Source organism: Dendropsophus ebraccatus, chromosome 13 (genome assembly GCF_027789765.1).
Source record: "Dendropsophus ebraccatus isolate aDenEbr1 chromosome 13, aDenEbr1.pat, whole genome shotgun sequence".
NCBI classification, from domain to species: Eukaryota; Metazoa; Chordata; class Amphibia; order Anura; family Hylidae; genus Dendropsophus; species Dendropsophus ebraccatus.
Window position 1 is genome coordinate 22,710,344 of NC_091466.1, and position 25,268 is coordinate 22,735,611.

Here is a 25,268-nt window from a genome sequence, read left to right on the forward strand (position 1 = left end):
ACAACTTTGTAATGTATGTTATGTCTGTGAATGGCCCCCTTCCCCGTGTTTTCCCCCACCCACGCTAGACCCGGAAGTGTGGTGCATTATACTCACCGCATCTCGTGTCGTCCACGGTCTCCGATCCTCAGCAGTGACGTCTTCTTCGGGAGGCCGGCGGATCTTCCCGAGTGCCGGCCGTCCTCTGCAGCGTCATCCGAAGCTCAGCCGCGATTGGCTGAGCATAACTGTGCTCAGCCAATCGCGGCTGAGCCGCTGATGACGTGGCCACACTTCCGGTTACACGGGTGGGGGTGGTGGGACACGGGGAAGGGGGCCATTCACAGACATAACATACATTACAAAGTTGTATAACTTTGTAATGTGTGTTATTCTGTGAATAATTTTTTATCGCCGGACAACCCCTTTAACTTCTCACTGAACTTCACTACTGTTTGAGTTCAACTCGAACTCAAAGATTTTACTGTTTGATCATCACTAGTACAAATACCATGTCAAACTATGAATAGATATTAACAAGGAAACATAAGCTTTACATGTTTGGAATATTTACACATTGGATCGATACATATATATACGATCTCTAGCCGCCAGTGTAAAGGGCCCTGCATGGACGGCGATCGCTGGCTACATATGAATTCAAGGTTTTAATACTATATGAATATATGTATATTTTTTTGGACTATAGATGGTCTACTATGTTTTTTAATAGGATGCTTCTATCTTATGAATTTTATTGTTGATTGTTCAAATCTTCTGTTGCACACTAAAACCATATAATATATAATATACTACTCATTTCATAGAACCTATTCCCTCATTATAACCATTATACCCACTTTTTGAGAGCCTACTCACTATTATACAGCAATAGAAGAATACTTGAGACAGAATACTTGCACCCGTGCATCGACTCTTGTCGGAATGAACTGCCTTTTGTCCTACCAGTGTCGGGGGACCCGTCCTAGAGGGTGAAACAAGCCCTAGACCTTGTTACCTGGGACGAGTGGAATGCTGAGGGTTCCCTGCTGACAACAGCACTGCGAGATAGAGTTCCTAGGCTTCTAGCAACTTTGCTCTATCCAGATTAGTTCCTAGCTTTCTACTGTTGGGGAGACTGTGCTGCACTGTGACTCTTCTAGTGCATGGTGTGAGTTGAGATAATCTCTGACTTGTCCTCCCCCGTGAAGAACTTAACACTGCATAGTGTTGTGTACAGTTACCTGAAGAGAAACTGTTAGCTGCATCTTGTCTTGCTTCCTCGCTGTACAGGAACCTGACTAAGACTGACCTACACCTTCTACCCATGTGATTTCCTATCTACAGTCCCTGTGTGCTGTGAATGGGTGAAGAAGATACTCTCTTTGGTTCAAAGATCCATGTGACATATAAACGAACAATAACAAAACGAACAACCCTTTCCACACTTCAGCCATGCAGCAACTAAGTACATACACTTACAATAGCGACATATTGTGGCGAAACTTTATCAATACTACATCACCACATACAATGGGGGAGATTTATCAAACATGGTGTAAAGTGAAACTTCTCTCATTCCTCACAGACTCTTTGGAAAATGAAAGGTGGAATTTGATTGGTTGCTAGGGGCAACTGAGCCAGTTTCACTTTACACCATATTTGATAAATCTCCCCCAATAAGTACAGGCTTTTGCGAAGGGTGTAACCAATAGCAACACCCATGGTAGGACACCAAACTACCCTTTACAAAGCCCAGTGCCAGTGTGTCAGGGGATGGGTAATGCCACTCCTGGCCACTGTGACAAGTGCCCAAGAGAAAACACCAGTGCCAACCTGTTGTATACCACCTAAGCACCCTAGGCCATGGCAAAAAAAAAAAACAGATGCTGCTGTGTGTCATACTTCAGGATCAGTTTTACAATGACTTACATTATAGGAACCTAGTCTTATTTTCTAGCAAAACAATAATTTCAAATACTGTAAATATCAATTTTATACACATGACTAAACTTTAAAACAGTAAATATTTCTTGATAATCTGTTATCGAAAAAAAAAAATATACAAAAAGGTTTATAAAAATTATTTTTAAAAAAGTTTATAATGTTACAAAACAGCTTGATTTAATAAACCTTCTTTAACCCCTTCATGTCAGCAATCCGTATATATACGTTCCTGACTGAAGGTGCTGTAGATGTGTGTGGGACCGCTGCAGTGAGAGCAGTCCTGCACACATTAGTGTATCGGGAGGCGAGAATAATGATCCCGCAGCTGCTTGTCATTAACCCCTGAAACGCTGTAACCTATAGCAACTGCTCCATTTAAGGTATCCCGTGACAAGACAAGCTCCTGTCACTGAGTGGCCCGATCGCTTGTGCCGACAGGCGGAGGGTAACCCACTTACCTCCATCCTGTCGGGTCGGCCATCCATGCATAGAGTCTGCTCTCAGGCAGGCTCTATGCATAGATCGCCGATAACACTGATCCATGCTATGGCATAGCATAGATTAGTATATGCAATCTATTGACTGCATGTTATAAAGTGAAAGTAAGTGTAAAAAAAAGTGTAATAAAAAAGTTTTAAAAGTATTTAAAAAAATCTTATAACCCCCAATAAAAGGTAAAGATACCCCTTTGCCCATTATAAAATTAAAAATGTTTTAAAAAATAAATAAACATATTATATATGGTAGCGTGCAGAATTATCCGATCTATTAAAATATAACATTATTGTTCCACACGGTAAACCACGTAAACGAAAAGATAAAAAAACAAGATTGCTGATTTTTTTTAAATTATATAAAATTATATAAAAAAAATTATATAAAAAATTCTAAAAAGAGATCAAAAATTTTCTGTTACACCAGTATGATGTTAATAAAAACTAGAGATCATGGCAAGGTATTAATGAAGTGTATAAATTAAGTGTTGGTGTTAAAGCTGTATATATAAACGTAAGGTACTTATCATAATAACTGGCATTGGATTTGACATACACAAACATTGGGCCACCATAATAAAGACTGGCTACAATGAGGAGAGATGTACAGGTGGAGAAGGCTTTCTGTTTTCCATCTTTACTCTTGATCTTGACAGTTTTCCGATTACTTACATTATAGGAAAGGAAAAAAAAATCTGTGTGAACCTAAGATTTGTTTTCTATCAAAATAATATTTTCAAATACTGTATATATCAAATAGATGCACATGACCAAACTTGAAAATATTACGTTTCTTAAAAATCTGTTATCGTAAATAAATTATAAAAAGGTTCACTATAATGTTACAAAAAGTGACTCAGTTTACTAAATTCAAGAAAAACTTCTTCACCTCCCTGTTCCTTAAGGTATAAATGAAAGGATTAAGTGTCGGCGTAAAAGCTGTATTTATAAAAGTGAGATACTTATCATAATAGCTGGCATTAGATTTGCCATACACAATCATTGGTCCACCAAAAGCTAAAATAGTTACGATGAGATGAGATGTGCAGGTGGAGAAGGCTTTCTGTTTCCCATCCTTACTCTTGATCTTCATAACAGTTATTATGATACGTATATAGAATCCTATGATTGTGAGATATGGTAGAATAACATCCACAACGACTGCTAAGCTTGTCGCCTTAATGCTAATTGAAGCATCAGAACACGCTAAATTTTGTATTTGGGCAAAGTCACAAAAATAGTGATCAATAGTATTAGGACCGCAGTACTCTAGCCATGCTGTAAGGATAACCTGTATTATAACACTGGAAAATCCAAAAACCCATGGAAAGATAGCAAGCCCAATACAAACTTTTTGAGTCATGATAGTTGGGTAACGTAAGGGGTGATTAATAGCCACATATCGATCAAACGCCATCACCATAAGAAGATGACACCCATTGACACCTAAAGAGTCCGCAAAACACATTTGTGTAAAACAACCTATGAAGGATATCGTGTTGTCATGTGAAATTAAAATGGCCATACATTTTGGAAGTGTGACCGAGACAAACATAATTTCCGAAGTAGAAAACACGCTGATGAAAAAATACATTGGTTTATGGAGAGAAGGTTCTAGTTGCACTATAATGATTATTGCAAGATTTCCCAGAACACATATGATGTAGGTCAGCAGGAAAACTGGGAAAATGTAAATCTTCATCTGGTGCAAATCAGCAAAAGCCATGAAGACAAACTCCTCAACCACGGTTTTATTTCCATGTGTCATTTCTCTGAAAAGAAGCCAAGTTAGTATACAGATTCTAATGCTTTATTTATAGTTAATGTCAGACAATACAATGGTGCACAATTTATTTATCTACTTATACAAGTCTTTACACCCTTTTATAAACCAGCCATACAGGTTTGGTTAAAAAAAATACAGTATTCTTTCGCCTTTGCCTTTGGAATAATAAATTTAGGTCGCTGCTTATTGCTATATATTCCTTTGTCAGGTATACACAGGAGATATATACTTCATCACAGTTATGCCTATGTAGAATATATACAAACATTCCTAACAAATCTCTTTGTGACCAATTATTTTCTGCGACTGTTGAATATAGAGAACGGTGGGAACAAATACAAAAATACATCCCTAAGGGTGGTATTACACGGAACGATAATCGGCCGAATTGGCCCGATTCGGCCGATTATCGCTCCGTGTAATAAATGCAACGATCAGCCGATGACAACGATCATCGGCTGATCGTTGATATAGGTTAGAACCTATTTTCGTCGGGCGCCGACCGCGCACCGCTGCGTGTAATAGCGGTGCGTGGCCGGCGACTAACGATATACATTACCCATCCACGTTCCAGGGCTGCTCCTGCCGTCCGCTTCTCCCTGCGTCCTGCGCGCGCTCTAGTGACACAGAGGCCTGTCAGCTGATAGGCCTCTCAGCCAATCACAGGCCGCGGCGGTCCCGGCCTGTGATTGGCTGAGCGGCCTACCAGCTGACAGGCTGCTGTGACGCTAGAGAGCGCGCGGGACCCCCGGGAGAAGCGGACGCAGGAGCAGCCCTGGAACGTGGATGGGTAATGTATGCCAGTTTAGCAAGGGCTGCAAGGACATCGGTAACGATGTCCTTGCAGCTCTTGTCAAACAATTATCGGCCCGTGTAATAGGTCCAGTAAACGAGCAACGATCTAGCAGATCGCTGCTCGTTTACAGGTATTATCGGGCCCTGCTCGGCCAGTGTAATACCACCCTAACTGTATGATCAGAGGTGCAAACATGAAGACCAGTGATGTCCTCTTCAGAAGTGTCACTTCCTGTGCAGCTATACAGGTTACATTCCATAAGGGTCAGCCCTGACTAAAGGCCCTATTCCACCAACAGATCTGACGACAGATTATCTGCCTAAGATTTGAAGCCAATCCCAGGAGTGGATTTGAAAAGAGGAGAAATCCAGTCTTTCCTTTATGACCTGTTCTCTGATTATAGTCTGTTCCTGGGTTTGGCTTCCAATCTTTGGCAGATAATCTGTCGTCAGATCTGTTGGTGGAATAGGGCCTTAATACTGCCTGATCTCCAGAAGAATGTTGCCTAGAAAAGAGATGATCTAAAGAAAAGTTATGACTTTGGGAATGTGGAAATGAATACAGCAGAGAAATTACTAGTTATTTAGGGCTTAAAGTAGATCAATTTCTTTAAACTTGGTTTAAGAGCTCCCTGTACTGGGTAGGAGGGGGAGCAGGGGAGGGGCATGGTCTGCGTTGGGGTCTACAGCACTGTACTCTGACCCAGGAAGCCTCCCTCACTTCCAAATCATAGCAGATCCACTTCAGGCTGGGGCTCGCATCAGGGGACAGGACTGTGGGGATAATCTCTTCATAGCTGTAACCCTTCTCTCCCCGGACAGAGTGCTGCATGTATGTGCCCACGTCTGTCCTGCTCATTCCTTCATGCTCCCTGCAGTCTCTGTCAGCCCTTGTGTTTCCCATCCTCTCCATTACTGTACAGTAACTTATACTATCACATATTCTGCTGTTTCTGAATGTTTGTTTCATCTGTTCTACATGTTATTCAGAATAATAAATCATTAGTTTTAGGATGTGGAATAAAATTTCTGCATTTCTATGATTTCTTATGGGAAAATTTGCTTTGGTTTAAGAGTGGATTTGGATTACAAGTACGTCTTGGAACGAATTATGCTCGTAAACCAAGGCACCACTATCTATCTATCTATCTATTTTTTTTTTCACCTACCTAGGTCCCACACCGGCCCACTATGGCATCTTATGGTCTTCCAATTCTCACTCTTCTACCTACTTCCTAGACAGACTTTTAATGTCAGCAGTGTCTGCTGTAGCAGGCCAGATTAATCCCCACCCAGATTATACCCGGGTATAGTTTGGCCTAGGCCAGAGTATAACCCAGGTATAAAATAGCCTAGGCCAAACTATGCCCCAGCGTGTAAAGTAGCCTAGGCCAAACTATACCCTACTGGATAAAATAGCCTAGGCCAAACTATACCACGGGGTTCAAAATAGCCTAGGCCAAACTATACCAATTTAGGCCAGAATATATCCATCCAATATCGAACCAGGCCACAGTATACCCTGAGGGATAAACTATATACCTGGGGGTGTAAAACAGCATAGGCCAAATTATAGGTTTCCAGGCCATAATGTTATTACTTCACTGGTTTTCTCACTCCTGGCCCAGGCCACAGTATACTCCAGGGGATATATTTTCTTACCCAGGGGTGTAAAATAGCCTAGGCCATACTACACTGCTCAAAATAAAGGGAACACTCAAATAACACATCCTAGATTGGAATGAATGAATGAAATTTTCTCTTTGAATACTTAGTTCTGTATAAAGTAGAATGTGCTGACAATAAAATCACATAACAAAATCATAAATGGAAATCACATTTATTAACCAATGAAGGCCTGGATTTGGAGTCACATACAAAATTAAAGTCGAAAAACACACTACACACAGATCCAACTTTGGTGTAATGTCAAGTCAAAATGAAGCTCAGTATTGTGATTGGCCTTCACGTTCCTGTATGACCTCCCTACAATGCCTGGGAATGCTCCTGATGAGGTGGTGGATGGTCTCCTGAATCTCCTCCCAGACCTGGACTAAAGCATCCGCTAACTCTTGGACAGTCGTGGATGGATGGAGGATGGAGCGAGACATTATGTCCCAGATGTACTCAATCTGATTTAGGTCTAGGGAACAGGCGGGCCAGTCCACAGCTTCAATGCCTTCATCTTGCAGAAACTGCTGGCACATTCCAGCCACATGAGGTTTAGCATTGTCCTGCATTAGGAGGAACCCAGGACCAACCACACCAGCATATGGTCCCACAAGGGGTCTGAGGATCTCATCTCAGAACCCAAAGGCAATCAGGCTACCTCTGGAGAGCACATGAAGGGCAGTGCGGCCCTTCAAAGAAATGCCACCCCACACCATTACTGACCCACTGCCAAACCGGTCATGCTGAAGAATGCTGCAGTCAGAAGATTTCTCTGCATGGTGTCTCCAGACTCTTTCATGTCTGTCACATGTGCTCAGTGTGAACCTGCTTTCATCTGTGAAGAGCACAGGGCACCAGTGGCGAATTTGCCAATCCATCTGCACGTCCATCTGTGGACGTCTGGCCCTCTTACTATCCTCATGGAGTCGTTTTCTAACCGTTAGTGAAGACACAATCACATTTGTGGCCTGCTGGAGGACATTTAGCAGTGCTCCTCATGTTCTTCCTTGCACAAAGGCAGAGGTAGCGGTCCTGCTGCTGGGTTGTTGCCCTCCTTCGACCTCCTCCACGTCTCCTGGTGTACTGGCCTGTCTTGGTAGCGCCCCCAGCTTCTGCACACTAGGCTGATAGACACAGCAAACCTTCTTGCCACAGCTCACATTGATGTACCATCCTGGATGAGCTGCATTACCTGAGCCACTTGTGTGGGTCGTAGAGTCTGTCTCATGCTACCATGAGTGTGAAAGCACCACCAACATTCAAAAGTGACCCAAACATCAGCCAGAATACATAGGTACTGAGAAGTAATCTGTGGTCCCCTCCTGCAGAACCACTTCTTTATTGAGTGTGACTTGCTGATTGCATGTGAAATTGATTGTCAATCAGTGTTGCTTCCTAAGTGGCCAGAATATATCCCTCCTGTTCATGATGTCACTGGTTTTCTCACTTTATCCATAATTTGTTGAGAAGTGTGCAGATCTTTGTTGTTGTTTTTTTTTTAATCATACTAAGATACACAGCTGCTCCTTCTTGTTGGGAAATACAGTACAGTGCTTACATTGATCTGACAGTAGATGGTGCTGTCCCATCAGTGCATCATCTGCACAATTTTTTTTGAGCAGGATCAGGTTTTTATGGGCTATGCAAAATTTTACAATTGTGGCACAAAAATCATCATTAAACACAAGTGCCTTGATACATCTTGCACAATTTATTGCACAATTTATGCCTAAGGCTGCTTTTTTGCAGTCCATTGTTTCATCCTTTTTCCAAACAAAAAAAAAATTATTATAAAATGGATCAAAGCACATCTTTTTTAGCATACACAAAAAGTATTTGATAACGCTTTTTGTGTACTACAAAAAAAAAGATGTGTTTTGATCCATTTTTTTTTATTATGGAAGTCAATAGAAAAGTAGATCAAGACGGAGGCACACAAATACATCGTTTTGATTTTTTTCTTCAACGGACTGCAGTGTGAACCCAGTCTAAAACTGCTTAGCTAAAAAACAACAATAGGGTACGATTTTGCGCAAAAACAAATACATTTGCAAATGATAAATCTAAGTGCACAAAGTGCACAAAATTTTATTAGCAAAAAATAAAAAAAAGGTAAACACAATGATAATTGTCCACTATGTGTAGACCTTTAACCCCTTGCCTCTTCAGCCTGTTTTGGCCTAAATGACCAGGGCCTATTTTTCAAATCTGACCTGTCTCTCTTTATGTAATGATAACTCTGCGATGCTTTTAACTATCGTGGTTATTCTGAGATTTTTTTTTCGTGACATATTTCTCTTTATGTTTGTGGTATACTTTGGTTGATACACTCAGTAGTTTTTTGTAAAAAACACAACATTTGCGCAAAAATTTGAAAAATGTATGTTTCTTTATCTTCAAAACTCTCTTTTCCTAAGAAAGATAGTTGGAAGATGAAGGGCAGCCTGGGGGGAGCGCAGCAGCATGTGCCGCAGCTTCCTCCCAGGCACCCAATCGGCAGTGTGAGACAGCCTCCTCCCCCTGCCAGATATCACCTAGGCACAGAGGGGGGAGGCAGGGAAACCATGACGTCTAGGGACGTCATGATGCGTTCTGACACTGCTTTTCATGACGTCCCTGGACGTCATATTGGGGGAAGGGGTTAAAGGGGTTATCCAGTGCTACAAAAGCATGGCCACTTTCTTTCAGAGACAACACGACTCTTGTTTCCAGTTCAGGTGTGGTTTGAAAATAAGTTCCATTCACTTCAATGGAACTGAGCAGAAAAACCCCGCCCAAGCTGGAGACAAGAGTGGTCTCTGCAAGAAAGTGGCCATGTTTTTGTAGCGCTGGATAACCCCTTTAAGATTTACATCAATCAGCTTCTCACTTAACTCAGCAGACAAAGCTGAATCCCCTATAAAATGTTGAAAAATTAAGTAATTCTTGTGTATATCACTCAATGCTACTGATGTCATGGGGGTATAACTTGGCCTAGGCCATTTTAACCCTGGGTCTAGTCTGGATTGGGCGTATACTCTGGCCTGTTACACCTGCTCAGCCAATCATTGACTAAGGACACCTTTGCAGTCAGTGGCTGGCTAAACAGAATGCCAATGCCAACATGTCAGCCATCGTATGGACTAAAACACCACAGAGCAAGGCAGCCAAGCCTGGAGGAGGGGAGTCTGATATTAGCTCTATGAGGTACACAGGGAGCTGCTGTCAGTATATACAGTGAGTACACTTACTAATACTGTACACTGAGCAATTTTACTATAAAGTGGCCAATCCCTTTAACATTAAAATCTGCTGAACATTGACGTAGTCCTCAGCATCATGGTGAGGTGTAAGGCATCAGGCTTAAGTGTGAGGGTATCTAGTGATGTATGTGATGATTCAGAGTATTGGGTAAAATGTGTGAACCATTGTAATGAGGTGTGAAGTATTGGGGTGAGGGTTGAGGCTTAACGGTTAGGTGTGAGGCATCAGGGTGAGATGATAGGTATCAGGGTGATACATCAGGATGAGGTGTAAGGCATTGGGGTGATGTGTGTGAGGCACCATAGTGAGGTATCAGGGTAAAGTGTGAGGCATCAGGGTGAGGTGTGAGACATCAGGGTGTGGTAAGAGGGTGAGGTGTGAGGTAACAATGAGGTATCGGAGTGAGGAGAGAGGTATCAGGGTGAGAAGTGAGGTATTAGGATGAAGTGTGAAAGAACTCAGGGTGACATGTGCAACATTGGAGTGAGGTGTGAAACATCAGGGTGAGGTATAAGGCATCAGGGTGATGTGTGAGCTATTAGTGTGAAATGTGAAGTGTCAGGGTGAGGTATAAGGCATTCTGGTGAGGTATAAGGCATAAGGGTGAGATATCAGGTAAAAGGATGAAAGGTAAGTTGTGAGGCATTAGAGTGAAGTATTAGGCATCAGGGTGAAGTGTGTAAGGCATCGGGTAAGGTGTGAGGCATCAGGGTAAGGTGTGAGACAGCATGGTAAGGTGTGAGGTATCAGAGTAAGGTATTAGGTATTGGGGTGAGGTGAAAGGTATCAGGGTGAGGTAGAGGTAGGTAGAGGTAGAGGCATGAGTGTGTGCCATGAGGTATTAGGATGAGGCAGCAGGGTGAAGTGTGTGAGACATCAGGGTGAGGTGTATGAGTGCCAGGGCCCAAGTTGTTGGAACTAATATTGGGCCTGCTGGTGGGTTCTGGTGTTTTGGAGGCTACTTGTTATGCTGGCCGGCAGTGGTAAAACCCACCCCCAGACACACGGCAACCTAACCTTGGTTAGGACTAAGGTGAGGTGCGGAATGTAGGCAAAGGTGCGGCGGCAGCAGAGATGAGTCCCACTTTCAGCAATGACCAAACTTTACTTAGAAAAGGCATCTTAGTGCAAAAATAGTAACAAACAATACTCAAGTAAAAAATCAGCAGTGGCAAAAGGAACAGGCAAATAGGAGAGTTGATAGAAGAATTTAGAGAGTTTTTTGCCAGGATGTGGTATAGTGTCTCTGTAGTGTTCTATAGTGATCCTCATACTCACATATAGATGACTCTCAGTTATTCTATTTGACTGCCTTCTGCCCCTCGGTGTCGGAATTCCATCCTTATAGGGTAATAGGAGTCCCAGGTCTCTGCACTGGGTGGAGCTGACTTGTAGAATACTTCTTACAAAGGTGAGCATCAGTCAGAAGAGAGCGGCTTGTTGGCACTGTGCTCTACTGCAGGTCCAGTCTTGATAATACTTTCTAGGGATGTGCGAACTTTTGAAAAGTTCAGTTCAGTTAGATCTGGTGAACTTTCGTGGAATTCAGATTCGTACGAACCAAACCTAAAACGAACCTTGCTATAACAGCTGAATAATTGCAGCTACAATAGTGGGAGTCTGATAGGGTATAGTTTCGTTTAGTTGCAGTTGCTATTACAATGAAAAAAGTTAAAAAAATAAAAGTGCAAAAATAGTGAAAAAAAAGTAGCCAAGTTGTAAGTGATTACACAGGACATAGGACACAAAGTTCCTTGGACCCAGTAGGGTGGAAAACAGACATTTGACAGTAGAACCAGCAACAGTAATAGTACTGTATTGGACCTAGTATGGTTGAGAACAGACAATTGACGGAGGAGGAGGAGGCAGCAGCACTTGATTGCACCCAGGCCAGTATGGTTGAGAAGAGACTATTGGAGGAGGAGGAGGAGGAGGAGGGTGTTCTGCCTTGGAGTGGTTGCCTGGGAATCCTCGCTCATGATGTTGTTCAACGCACTTTCCAGAGAGGACGAGAGGTATGATGTCGTTGATCCCATAGTCATGCCTGCTCACAAACAGAGTCGCGTCCTAAAAAGGGATCAACAATTGGCAGGAAATGTTCGAAAAAACCTGTGCACTATGAGGTTTATCACATGTGCCATACAAGGTGTATGACTCAGCCCTCCCTGCTACACTACAGTGACAATGGTCCTCCCATTGTCGGCTACAACACTTTCCACCGTTAATTGACGTGGGGTCAGCCATTCATATATCTTCTCCCTGATGGTCCGGAGGAGCTCCTGCCCACTGTGGCTCCATTCACCCAGGCTCACCAAATAGAGGACAGCATGAGAGCACCAGGCCTGACATCGTTGGTAAGACAGCGGGGCAGGTTGGACTGCAGTCAAAGCGGCGGATGGTTGCAAGGTGGTGAAGGCAGAACTTTTGCAGAACTGGCCCCCTAAAGCACCGGGAAGGTGAGAGTGGCAAAAATTGGCCAACTTCCTCATGGTCTTCTGGGAGGATGTTGACCCAATGGGCAGTAACAGACATGTACTGCCCTTGCCCATAATTAAAGGACCAGACATCAGCACTCGGGTGCACGGTCTTGGACACAAAAACCCAATGAGTCGCCAACATTTTTCTACACAACTGTGCAGAGATGGGACAGCTGATGGTACTATTTTTTTTTTTTTTGCTTGGACAGTGATGATACTTTTTTTTTTAACTATATATATTTTTTTACTTTTTTTGTTGCGGCTAAACTGGGTTTTCCTATTTTAGTTTTTGAAGCTTTTTTGTTAAGATCTAAACTGAGAGATTTTCACTTAATAAAGTAGATCAGCTTGAACACTGAAGTGGATTTCATGTGTCTTGGTTGATACTCACAGACAACTGTCACATTACATTTTTGATTAGGCAGCACCCATGTATATCTGAGGATACTAATTTAAGGTCTCACCCTAACAGGAGTGACGTTACACATCTTGATATTCACAGAAAACCAGGATATGAGTAATAATCCCTTGTATCCTGGTCTATTCTGTGATTTTATTTGTTATTGTTATTTTAACCAGATTCGTTGCAAACTTTTTGCAAAGTTCGGAACAAATCTGGTACGTTACAGTTCGGTCCGCTCATCCCTAATCCTTTCCTTTTCCCTAGGTGGCTGACTGTTCTGTGTTTCAAGTACATCCACGGTGTAGGCAAAAGTTGAGACCCTTGTCTCTGGTCTCCCTGCAGGCCTGGTCTTGTGACCTATAGAGGTTGGGTAACTAGCTGGTGTAACAAACTACATACACTTCCTGCCTGGCCTGTAGTCAGGCACTAACTAACTAACTAACTAACTAACTAAGGAGAAGTAGTTACTAAAGAGGGAAAAGTGTGTGAAGTTAAACCTAGTGTTAACTGCAGCTGTGCTGTAAAGAAGTGTGACATCTAGCTGTTGGAGTAAGGTACAGCAGCCTACTGTCCCATCTTGTGACACTGGATTGAAACGCTTTTACCTAGGTGTAAGAAAAGAAGAAAACAAGTAGTGGGTGTCATGACAGGCAGGCATAGACAAGACAAAAGACAGTGGGCCCTAGATCTGAACCCACCCACTGTCACCTGCCTACTTGCCTCAGTCGACCCTAAACGGTCGTGGACAACCACGGAGTCGGTCCCTACACTGCGTAGGTGAATACACAAAACGTAGACAGACAAACAAAACACAATAGAGGATAGTCAACTAGCAGGGTCAAAACCAAACAGACAACGCAGTACAAAATCAGAAGGAGAGCGGATAGTCAAATGTCAGGCAAGAGGTCAGAATACGGGTAGAGCAATAGCAAGGGGATTAGGACAGGGCACGCTGAAAAAGGAGCAGGGGAGCTGGGACTAGTAATAACTAATAGCCAGCAGGGAACTGAGGGATCTGACTGCTTTTTATCCTGGATCAGAGACTAGGTCCAGCAGCTGATTGGACCAGCCCTGATCCCAGCACCAAGCTCAGCTGAACAGATCTAGCAGTGCAGTAACCCCTGCACTGCCAGAAGTCTGACAGGCAAGGTAGGTGTGGCTGGAAAGTAAAACACAGTTCATTCAGTGCAAACACAGACAGAAATTCAGCGCTTCCTCGGCCGCCCGGCACGGACTGAGGAGCGCAAAGTCACATTTCTAACAGTACCCCCCCTCTTATGAGGGGCCTCAGGACCCTCACTCAAAGGACGAGGCTTAGAGGGGTTACAATTATGAAATTGTCTAATGAGACGGGGAGCGTGGACATCTCGGCTTGCCACCCAAGTCCGTTCTTCCGGGCCGAACCCCTTCCAATGAATGAGGTATTGAACGGAGTTCTGCACCCGGCGAGAGTCCAGAATTTTCTCAATTTCAAACTCAAGCTCCCCTTGAATGACCAGGGGATCTGGAGGAATAGACGGCAACACAGGAGTGATATACCTTTTCAATAGAGACTTATGGAACACATTATGAATTTTCATGACTCTTGGCAATTGCAACCTGAAAGAAACAGGGTTAATTATCTCAGTGATGACATAAGGCCCAATGTATTTGGGTGCCAGTTTTCCAGACGGAACCCTAAGTTTCAAGTTTTTGGTGGAAAGCCACACCTTGTCACCCACTAGGTATTCTGGGCCAGATATGCGTCTTTTGTTAGCTTGTTTTTTCGATAATTCCTGGGCTTTAACCAAGTTCTCAAGAGCTTGGGCCCAGACTGTGCACAGTCTTCTATAGGTTTTTTCAGCTGACGGGTTAACAGATTCAGCAGCATGCGCAGATGAAAACCTCGGATTAAAACCATAATTGCAGAAAAACGGCGACATTTTGGTAGAATGATTTTCTCTATTATTGAGGGCGAATTCTGCCAAGGACAAATACTCCTTCCATTTGTCCTGGGCACTAGAAACAAAGCATCTTAGAAATTGTTCTAATGATTGGTTGACTCTTTCAGTCTGCCCATTAGTCTGAGGATGGAAGGCAGATGAAAATGCCAATGAAGTCCCCAATCGACCACAGAACTCCCTCCAGAACTTAGAGACAAACTGCACCCCTCTATCAGACACAACGTTCTCTGGAACCCCATGAAGTCGTAAAATGTGATTGATGAACAGAGATGCTAACGTACGTGCATTAGGGAGTTTCTTAAGGGGAATCAGATGGCACATTTTAGAAAATCTATCAGTTACGACCCAGATAACAGTCTTCCCTTTTGAAGATGGCAAGTCAGTGATAAAATCCATTGAAATGTGGGTCCAGGGTCTCTCAGGCAAAGGGAGAGGATGTAGAAGACCTTCAGGTAATCTACGAGGAACCTTGGACCTGGCACAGACCTCACAGGCCTCAACAAACAGTTTAGTATCTCTGGCCCAAGACGGCCACCAATAATACCGTGAGAGCAGATACTTTGTGCCAGCAATGCCCGGGTGACCTGCTAAAACTGAACAGTGGGTCTCTTCAAGAACTCTGAGTCGAAGGTTGGGGGGTACAAAGAGTTTTCCCTCCGGGATGTTCCTAGGGGCTAGGGATTGTGAATCTACCACCTGGGCGGCAAGGTCAGGTTGGAGGGTGGCAACGACCACACCTGGTGCTAAAATAGTCTCAGGTTCTTCCCTGGGGGCATTGCTGGCCTCAAAGCTGCGAGACAGAGCATCCGCTCGGACATTCTTAGAACCCGGACGGAAGGTAATTTCAAAATGGAACCTGGTAAAAAATAACGCCCACCTTGCCTGTCGAGGAGTAAGGCGCTTAGCTTTATCAAGGTATAAGAGATTTTTATGATCAGTTAAAACCCTGATCTTATGTTTAGCCCCTTCAAGGAAGTGTCTCCACTCATCAAAGGCCCATTTAATGGCCAACAACTCCCTGTTACCAATGTCATAATTACACTCAGTTTTAGAGAACTTCCTTGAAAAATAGGCTACAGGTCTAAGATTAGTGAGGGTCTCGGAACCTTGTGAGAGGACCGCTCCAACCCCCACTTCTGAAGCATCTACCTCGATGATGAATGGCTGATCTAAATCCGGCTGAATAAGCACTGGGGCCTCAGAAAAACATTTTTTCAACTGTCCAAATGCCTGTACAGCTTCGGGACTCCAGTTCACAAGATCAGCTCCTTTTCTGGTTAAGTCAGTCAGTGGTTTGGCAATGACTGAGAAGCCTTTAATAAATTTTCTATAATAATTGGCAAATCCTAAAAATCGTTGCAGGGCCTTTAGACTAGTAGGTCGTTCCCATTTCTCAATAGCAGCCACCTTCAGTGGGTCCATACAGAAGGAGTTAGGGGTGATAATGTAACCCAGAAAAGAGACCTTTTGGATCCCGAACTGGCATTTGGACAGTTTAGCGTACAGATGGTTCAATCTGAGCAATTCCATAACCTTACGAACATGACCTATGTGTGAGGCCCAATCAGGAGAGAAGATTAAAATGTCATCCAGATAAACTACTAAAAATTGACCAAGATATTTACGGAAAACATCATTAACAAAATGTTGAAAAACTGCCGGTGCGTTGCTTAACCCAAATGGCATAACCAGATATTCAAAATGCCCTTCAGGCGTATTAAAGGCAGTTTTCCACTCGTCCCCCTCCCTTATTCTTATCAGATTGTAGGCCCCACGTAGGTCAATCTTAGAGAACCACTGGGCGCCCACAATCTGATTGAATAGATCCGGAATTAGGGGAAGGGGATGTTGGTTCTTAATGGTAATCTTGTTTAGTTCACGATAATCAATGCACGGTCTAAGACCACCATCTTTTTTCCCCACAAAAAAGAACCCAGCCCCTAAGGGAGAGCAAGAGGGACGAATGTGACCTTTGCGAAGGCTGTCCTGAATGTATTCTCGCATGGCCTCCCTCTCAGGTCTAGACAGATTGAAGATTCTTCCCTTAGGATACTTGGACCCTGGCATCAAGTCAATCGCACAATCATAAGGTCGGTGTGGCGGTAGCACCTCCACAGCCTTCTCATCAAAGACATCAGAAAAGTCAGATAAAAACTCAGGAATTGCTCCCTCCACAGGAGAACAATCTGTGACATTCAGCGCAATACAATGAGAAGCACAATTCGGCCCCCATTTAATCAATTCCCTGTTAGACCAGTCAAACACAGGATTATGCTGGTCCAACCAGGGCAAACCCAAAATAATGTCAGAGGATAAGTTATCCATAACCAGAAAATCAAGATTTTCTTTGTGAACTGATCCAATTTGCACCTCAAGATGCGGAGTGATGTACTGGATTTTACCCCGGGCCAAAGGGGTAAAATCAGCACCAGTAATAGTTAATGGACATTTAAGCAGAAGAGGGCAAATTCCCAAGCATGACCAAAATGCAGAACTAATAAAATTGGCAGAAGCTCCAGAATCCACATGAGCATACCCAGAAATACACTTATTACCTAAAAACAACGAGATGGGCAACATCAATTTGTTCTTATTTTCTAGAGGTACCTGTGCGCCTGAGTGACTCTCTCGACAGTCACTCAGACGCTGGAGTCTTTTCGCCGGTTGACCAGGCTTGGATGGACATTCTTTCACCCAGTGACCAGACTTGCCACAGTACAGGCAGAGATTGTGCTGTAGCCGAAGAGCTCGTCGGGTCTGGGTGTCAGCAGCACCTAGTTGCATGGGGTCTTCTTGTGACAACAGAGGAACAGAAGGATTAGACTTAGGAGTAGAGTTAGGGAAAGAAAGAGATTTAGAAGCATCAGAGGCGCTCTTTTCCCCACGTCTGTCTCTGAGTCTCCTGTCAACCCTTATTGCCAATGTCATAGTCCCTTCTAACGTGTCAGGGGTAGGGTACACCACTAATAGGTCCTTAAGTTGGTCAGACAACCCCATCCTAAATTGACACCTCAATGCTGGATCGTTCCACCCTGAAGGAACACACCACTGACGGAATTCTGCACAGTACTCCTCTACAGGTCTCTTACCCTGTCGCAGAGAAGTCAGCTGTCGCTCTGCCACAGCGGTTCTGTCTGGGTCATCATATAGTAACCCCAGGGCATCAAAAAATTGGTCCACTGAAGATAATTCCATAGAATCAGGGGGTAACGAAAAAGCCCACTCCTGAGGAGGACCCTGCAAGAGAGACATGACAATGCCGACTCTTTGGGTTTCATCTCCTGAGGAGCGGGGACGTAAACGAAAAAATAATTTGCAACCTTCCTTGAAGATCCTGAAGGCCTTCCTGTCCCCTTTAAATTTTTCGGGGAGCAGAATCGGAGGTTCCAGAGGCATTGCCGCGGTCATGGTCACTTGCCGTGGTGTGGACTCCTGCTCCTGCACCTGTTCTGCAAGATTCTGAACTAGCCTGTTCAGACCTTGCATTTGCTCAACCAGAGCTTTCACAGGATCCATGATGATCCGCAAAAGAAAAAAATTTTTTTTTTTTTTTTTTTTTTTTTTTTTTTTTAGAGGCTGGCTATTCTGTCATGACAGGCAGGCATAGACAAGACAAAAGACAGTGGGCCCTAGATCTGAACCCACCCACTGTCACCTGCCTACTTGCCTCAGTCGACCCTAAACGGTCGTGGACAACCACGGAGTCGGTCCCTACACTGCGTAGGTGAATACACAAAACGTAGACAGACAAACAAAACACAATAGAGGATAGTCAACTAGCAGGGTCAAAACCAAACAGACAACGCAGTACAAAATCAGAAGGAGAGCGGATAGTCAAATGTCAGGCAAGAGGTCAGAATACGGGTAGAGCAATAGCAAGGGGATTAGGACAGGGCACGCTGAAAAAGGAGCAGGGGAGCTGGGACTAGTAATAACTAATAGCCAGCAGGGAACTGAGGGATCTGACTGCTTTTTATCCTGGATCAGAGACTAGGTCCAGCAGCTGATTGGACCAGCCCTGATCCCAGCACCAAGCTCAGCTGAACAGATCTAGCAGTGCAGTAACCCCTGCACTGCCAGAAGTCTGACAGGCAAGGTAGGTGTGGCTGGAAAGTAAAACACAGTTCATTCAGTGCAAACACAGACAGAAATTCAGCGCTTCCTCGGCCGCCCGGCACGGACTGAGGAGCGCAAAGTCACATTTCTAACAGTGGGACACTACATGAGGCATCAAGGCGAGGAGTGATATATATGGAGATTGAGGCATCAGAGTGAGGGGTAAGGCATCAGGGTGAGGTGTGTGAGGTACTAGGGTGAGATGTAAAGGTATTATGGTGAAGTAACAGGGTGAGGTATGAGCTGTGTGAAGCTTTGGGGTGAGGAGTGAGGCATCGGGTGAGATGTGAGGCAACATGGTTAGGTGTGGGATATTACGGTGAGGTTAGAGATATCAGGGTGAGGTGTGAGATATAAGGGTGAGGTATGAGGTATCAGCATAAGATGTGAGGCATCTGAGGGAGGTACAGTATGTTGCATCAGGATGAAATGTGAGGTATCAGGGGGAGGTGCACATGACCAAACTTAACAACCTTACATGCTTCTTAAGATTCTGTTATCAGAAAGAAATAATACAATTTTTTTACTATAATGTTACAAAACAGTTCGCTTTACTAAATTTGAAAAAATCTTCTTCACCTCCCTGTTCCTAAAGGTATAAATGAAAGGATTAAGTGTTGGCGTAAAAGCTGTATATATTAAAGTGAGATACTTATCATAATAGCTGGCATTAGATTTGCCATACACAATCATGGCTGCACCATAATATAGACCAGCTACAATGAGATGAGATGTGCAGGTGGAGAAGGCTTTCTGTTTCCCATCCTTACTCTTGATCTTGGTAACAGTTATTATGATACGTATATAGAATCCTATGATTGTGAGGAAAGGTAGAATAACATCCACAATGGCTGCTAAGCTTGTAGCCTTAGTGCTAATAGAAGCATCAGAACAAGCCAAGCTTTGTAGTGGAGTCAAGTCACAAAAATAGTGGTCAATAATATTATGACCACAGTATTCCAGCCGTGCTATAAGGATGACCTGTATTATAATACTGGAAAATGCAAAAACCCATGGAAAAATAGCTAGCCCTATGCAAACGTTTTCAGTCATGATAGTTGGGTAACGTAAGGGGTGATTAATAGCCACATATCGATCAAACGCCATCATCATAAGGAGATGACACCCATTGACACCTAAAGAGTCCGCAAAACACATTTGTGTAAAACAACCTATGAAGGATATCGTGTTGTCGTGTCCAAGTAAAATGGCCATACATTTTGGTACTATGACCGAGACAAATATAATTTCCGAAGCAGAGAACACGCTGATGAAAAAATACATTGGTTTATGGAGAGAAGGTTCTAGTTTCACTATAATGATTATTGCAAGATTTCCCAGAACACATGTGATGTAGGTCAGCAGAAAAATTAGGAAAATTAAAATCTTCATCTGGTGCAAATCAGCAAAGGCCATGAAGACAAACTCCTCAACCACGGTTTTATTTCCATGTTCCATTTCTCAAAAAAGAAGCCAAGTTAGTATACAGATTTTAATGTTTTTAACTATTCATACTTCATGTATGAAAATAAAATGGCGCAAATTTATTTATTTGCTTACACAAGTCTTTACACCATTTTCTAAACCTTCCATACGGGTTTGGTTAAAGAAAAATACAGTTTTCGTTCGTCTTTGCCTTTGGAATAATAAATGTAGGTCCCTGCTTAGTGCAATATATTCCTTTGTCAGGTATACACAGGAGATATATACTTCATCACAGTTATGCTTATGTAGATTATATCCAAACATTCCTAACAAATCTCTTTGCGACCATTTATTTTCTGCAAATGTTGATTATAGAGAATTTTTCCCTAATTGTTGGAAATTGTAATTTTTTTATTTAAACACCTGGGAATAAGTGGTAGAAAAACAATGAACATGAAATATACAATCTCTGTATTATTAATATATCAATCTTTAAATGAAAAAATAAAGAATATATGTAGGTCAGTAAGCGTCATCTCCCCATTATGGTACACTATGAAACAATGATATATTGATAACATTGCTGTAAGGTAGCACATGTTATTGAGTCGGTAAACTATACAGTAGCTGAATCCTATACAGTTGCCTTTTAAAAGGTTTGGTCACTAAGAGGAGACTTATCATGCTGTGTGTGTGTGTGGGGGGGGTGCGGATGCACAAATGGCAATTGTGCTATTCGCTGTTTTTGTTGATCACGCTAAGGAGGTTACAAAAAAGGTGGAATGGTGGGAACAGAGGCAGACATACTTCCCTAACTGTATAATCAAAGGTGCAAACATGAAGACCAGAAGTGATACTTCCTGTGCAGCTATACAGGTTACATACCATAAGGGTCGGCCCTGACTTATACTGCCAGATCTTCAGTGAAATGTTGCATAGGAAATAATGATCTATTTAAAAATTATAACTTTTGGAACGTATAAGTAAATACTGCAAATCGTGAGTCCTTTTCGGCTCAAAGCAACTCTGAACTCACAATCTGCCCCTAAAACCGCTAGTACCTTCATATGACTGCTTTTTATCCAAGATCTGTCCTGGGGTCCTTTCGGCAGGTGATGCAGTTATTGTGCTAAAAAAACTACTTTCAAACTTGCAGCCCTGTGTCAAATTGGCATGGCCTAGATTGTCTGTGCCCTAGGCCTGTGACGCCTCTCTAATCCTCCTCCTTGCCCTCCTCATCAGGAATGTCCCTAGTCAGGATTTCTCCTATTCATCCCTTGTCTAAACACTGCACACATGCTGGATTGATAAAGCACCTGTGCACAGTGATGAATAGAACAAATCCTTCCAAGGGCATTCCTAATGATGAGGTGGGCGGGGAGGAGAAGCAGAGAGGTGTCGCAGGCCTAGGGCATGTGTATTCTTGGCCAAGCCAATTTGACATTTTTTATGGCAATAACTGTATCACTTGAGCAGACCCACCAGACCCCAGGACAAATTTAGGATTAAAAGCAGCTATGACGATACAATTGGTACAGAGTGGCTTTTAAGTAGATCAATTTCTTTGATGTGTTTATATGATAAACCCTTTTTATGATAAAAAAAACAAACTACATACTGTACCAATGCAGCTCCCATTGTGGAATCGTATGGACTTGTCACTCCCCTTCCTACTTCCTAGAAAGACTTTTAGTTAGCACTTGGCAACAAACAGTAAAACAAACAGTAAACTTATGAAAAGTTCACTTCTCTCTACGGAGAGGAACAGCCTTTAGTGTTGCACTGTGCTGTGCTTTCCTAGACAACTAGGAGCCTTTTTAGCACATTGACAAAGCAGCGAGGAAAATTGTAATTTAACACTTTTGATCTTTTTGTGAAGTGGATTAAGACATTTTTTTTTTTTTTGAGACAAAAATCAATCTAAAGAAAGAAAAGTTAGGACATGGAAGACATTAAAAAATTTATTCAAAAAATAATTTAGTTAACAGTAAAAACCTTTACTGGTAGTTGGGGCTAAAGACGATAGAAAATATAGCCAGTAACTTACAAGTCTACAGGCATTCAGGCGAGTTGTCTACACCAGTACTTCTCAAACTTTTTCTATTTTTCTATTGCCTGGGCCTCGCTAGACTGACCAAGATGGTGCCAGGGCCTCACATATGTGGTGAAAGTCCATTCAAAAGCTGAAAATAATGCTAGGACTACCTTTCACCCATCTCCCAAGCTCTATATGCTAATAAAGCAAGTACAAAATATTCTAATAATGTTGCTAAAATGGAGATTTTTTTAAAACAGCAAAAGGACTGTGCAGACCATAGTTGCTTTTGTAAAAACTGGCTCCTCAGCTGGGCCTCACCAACAACTAGGGGGTGCCTCACTGGTGAGGCCCGCCTTACAGTTTGAGAAGCACTGGTCTACACCATGATGGCCTGGAGTAAAATGTAGAATTTTGAGCCAGTGACTGCAGCTGGTGTGTGGGGCTGAGTTCCATAGGAACACTGGTTTGCCTAACGTGGTACTCCACTGAAACATAATTTTTGATATGTTGCTTCCAATGGTGAGACAAATAATAATAATAATAATAATAATAATAATAATATTTATTTGTATAACGCCAACAGATTCCTCTGCGCTTTTTTTACATTTTATTTTAATATATATGTACAATACAGGTTATACATATATTTCATTATACAATTAATATATGAAAATAAATGAAGATACAATCAGAGTTAGAGACCTGCTCGCGAGAGCTTACAGACTAGGATGACACGAGAAGCAACAAGTGCTTTTTTTGCCGATGTTTCAGTCACATGACCAAACTTAAAAACTTTACATGTTTCTTAAAAATTTGTTATCAGAAAGAAATTATAAAAGGTTTATTATAATATTACAAAATGGCTCGCTTTATTAAATTTGAAAAAACCTTCTTCACCTCCCGATTCCTAAAAGTGTAAATGAAAGGATTAAGTGTCGGAGTAAAAGCTGTATATATTAAAGTAAGGTACTTATCATAATAACTGGCTTTAGATTTGCCATAAACAATCATAGCTGTACCATAATATAGACTGGCTACAAAGAGATGAGAGGTGCAGGTGGAGAAGGCTTTCCGTTTCCCATCCTTACTTTTGATCTTGGTAACAGTTATTATGATACGGACATAGAATCCTATGATTGTGAGGAAAGGTAGAATAATATCCACAATGGCTGTGTAGCTCGTTGACAAAATGCTAATTGAAGCGTCAGAACATACTAAATTTTGTATTGGGGCAAAATCACAAAAATAGTGGTCGATAGTATTAGGACCACAGTACTCTAGTTGTGCTGTAAGGATGATCTGTATTATAACACTGGAAAATCCAAAAACCCATGGAAAAATAGCTAGCCCAATACAAACTTTTTGAGTCATAATAGTTGGGTAACGTAAAGGGTTATTAATAGCCACATGTCGATCAAACGCCATCACCATAAGTAGATGACACCCATTGACACCTAAAGAATCCCTGAGGAAGCCGCTAGACGTCGGAACGCGTGGGATGATTTCTTATCCCATCTGACTCTCATTCTGTTGGACTGTATATGGTGATCTTTTCCAATTTTCCTTTTTTTTCCCCTATGCTCCATTATTTGTGGTTATATTTTGTTTTACTGGGTCTCTGTCTAGGTAGAGATGTTGGATTTTTGTTATTGTACATACGGTCCAGAGTCAGAGTGGTAGATTAGTCCCGGCTGGAACGCCAGCAGGACTTATGGTGACATTTTAGTGTTTTTAATGTAGAGCAGTATTTGGGGTGTTGTCTCCCTCATTTTACTACTCCTGTACATTCACTTATTTATGTGGTACTTTGTATCTATGTCAGTGTTATAATAAAGATTTTTGTGATGTGCTATCATTTTTTGTGCATATGCTTTTTTTTTTTTTTTTTTTGAGAGGATGATGGCTGTTGTTACAGCTTTCTTTAAATTGCTGGCTGCCTCTAATATGACGAGCTATGAACAAGATGAATGTTGGTTTGCATAGTGCTTGGGTTACTTACACAGTGCTTGGGAGAGGCTAGTGTTGGATACTGTTAGTAACAAAGCTGATGGTGCAATGGCGACATCTAGTGGTCTTATTGTTAATAGACTTGTTAATTGTCTGTCTAAAAGAAGCATAAACAAGCATAACTTGGATGGTGTTTAACTTTGACAAAAAAATAAATAAATGTAACCCTGCTGTTCTGTTTGGTCAAAAATTACCGAATTTCAAATTTGATATTTTTTAAAATATTCATTATGCAGTTCTGAAACTTGTGGTTCATTGACTTTACCTCATTTGAGGGGTTCTTACTAATAACAGTTTTTATTTATTTATTTTTTGTTTACTTTTTGCTCCCCGCCTTTTTTTTGTACTCTTGTACTGTTCGGTCAAAAATGACGGATAGCCTTTTATACTAATCTCCAGCCATTTTTTGAAAAAAGAAAAGGAGTTATAATCTCATTTTGGTCAATCAGTATCAGGCAACAGAAAGCCAGACATGATGTTACATTACAATGTCACTAAAGGGGCAGTTGATACTCTAGATCAAGTCATAGGCACTTACACTTGTAAACTCATCGGTGGCCAATGGTTGTTTTTTACAATATTCTTGATGTGTCGGTGTACAATGCATTTGTGTTATGGCGTGAAATAGATCCAAATTGGAACAAAAATAAACTGTATAAAAGAAGAATGGGAATTTTTTTTAGAGGAATTGGGAAAATCACTGGTTAGCCCATATATTGAACAAAGAAAAGTAACACCCAGAGGTGATGGAGCTGGAGCCATTGTCCACAGGATCCAACAGCATGCTGAAGAAAGTGAACAAAGGGCTTCCGCTAGCACTTTGACGATACCCACGGCCTCCACCAGCAGTGCAGCCAGCCTAAGGCTATGTTCACACTGCGTAAGAATACGTATGCAGTACTTACGCCGCCGTACATGTGTGGCTGAAACTACGGGCGTGGGAA

The 25,268-nt window shown here is 42.3% G+C and overlaps 1 protein-coding gene and 1 pseudogene across 1 annotated transcript; both read right to left on the reverse strand.

Annotated features, from left to right (window-relative positions):
• LOC138770493 (vomeronasal type-2 receptor 26-like) overlaps positions 1-7,900 on the reverse strand; it is a 193,824-nt pseudogene extending 185,924 nt beyond the window's left edge.
• Positions 7,901-19,388: 11,488 nt separating this feature from the next.
• On the reverse strand, positions 19,389-20,312 carry LOC138770494 (olfactory receptor 6N1-like). The gene has a single exon (XM_069949599.1). It carries the CDS (start codon positions 20,310-20,312, stop codon positions 19,389-19,391), a length of 924 nt encoding a protein of 307 aa, XP_069805700.1.
• Between the last annotated feature and the right edge of the window lie 4,956 nt (positions 20,313-25,268).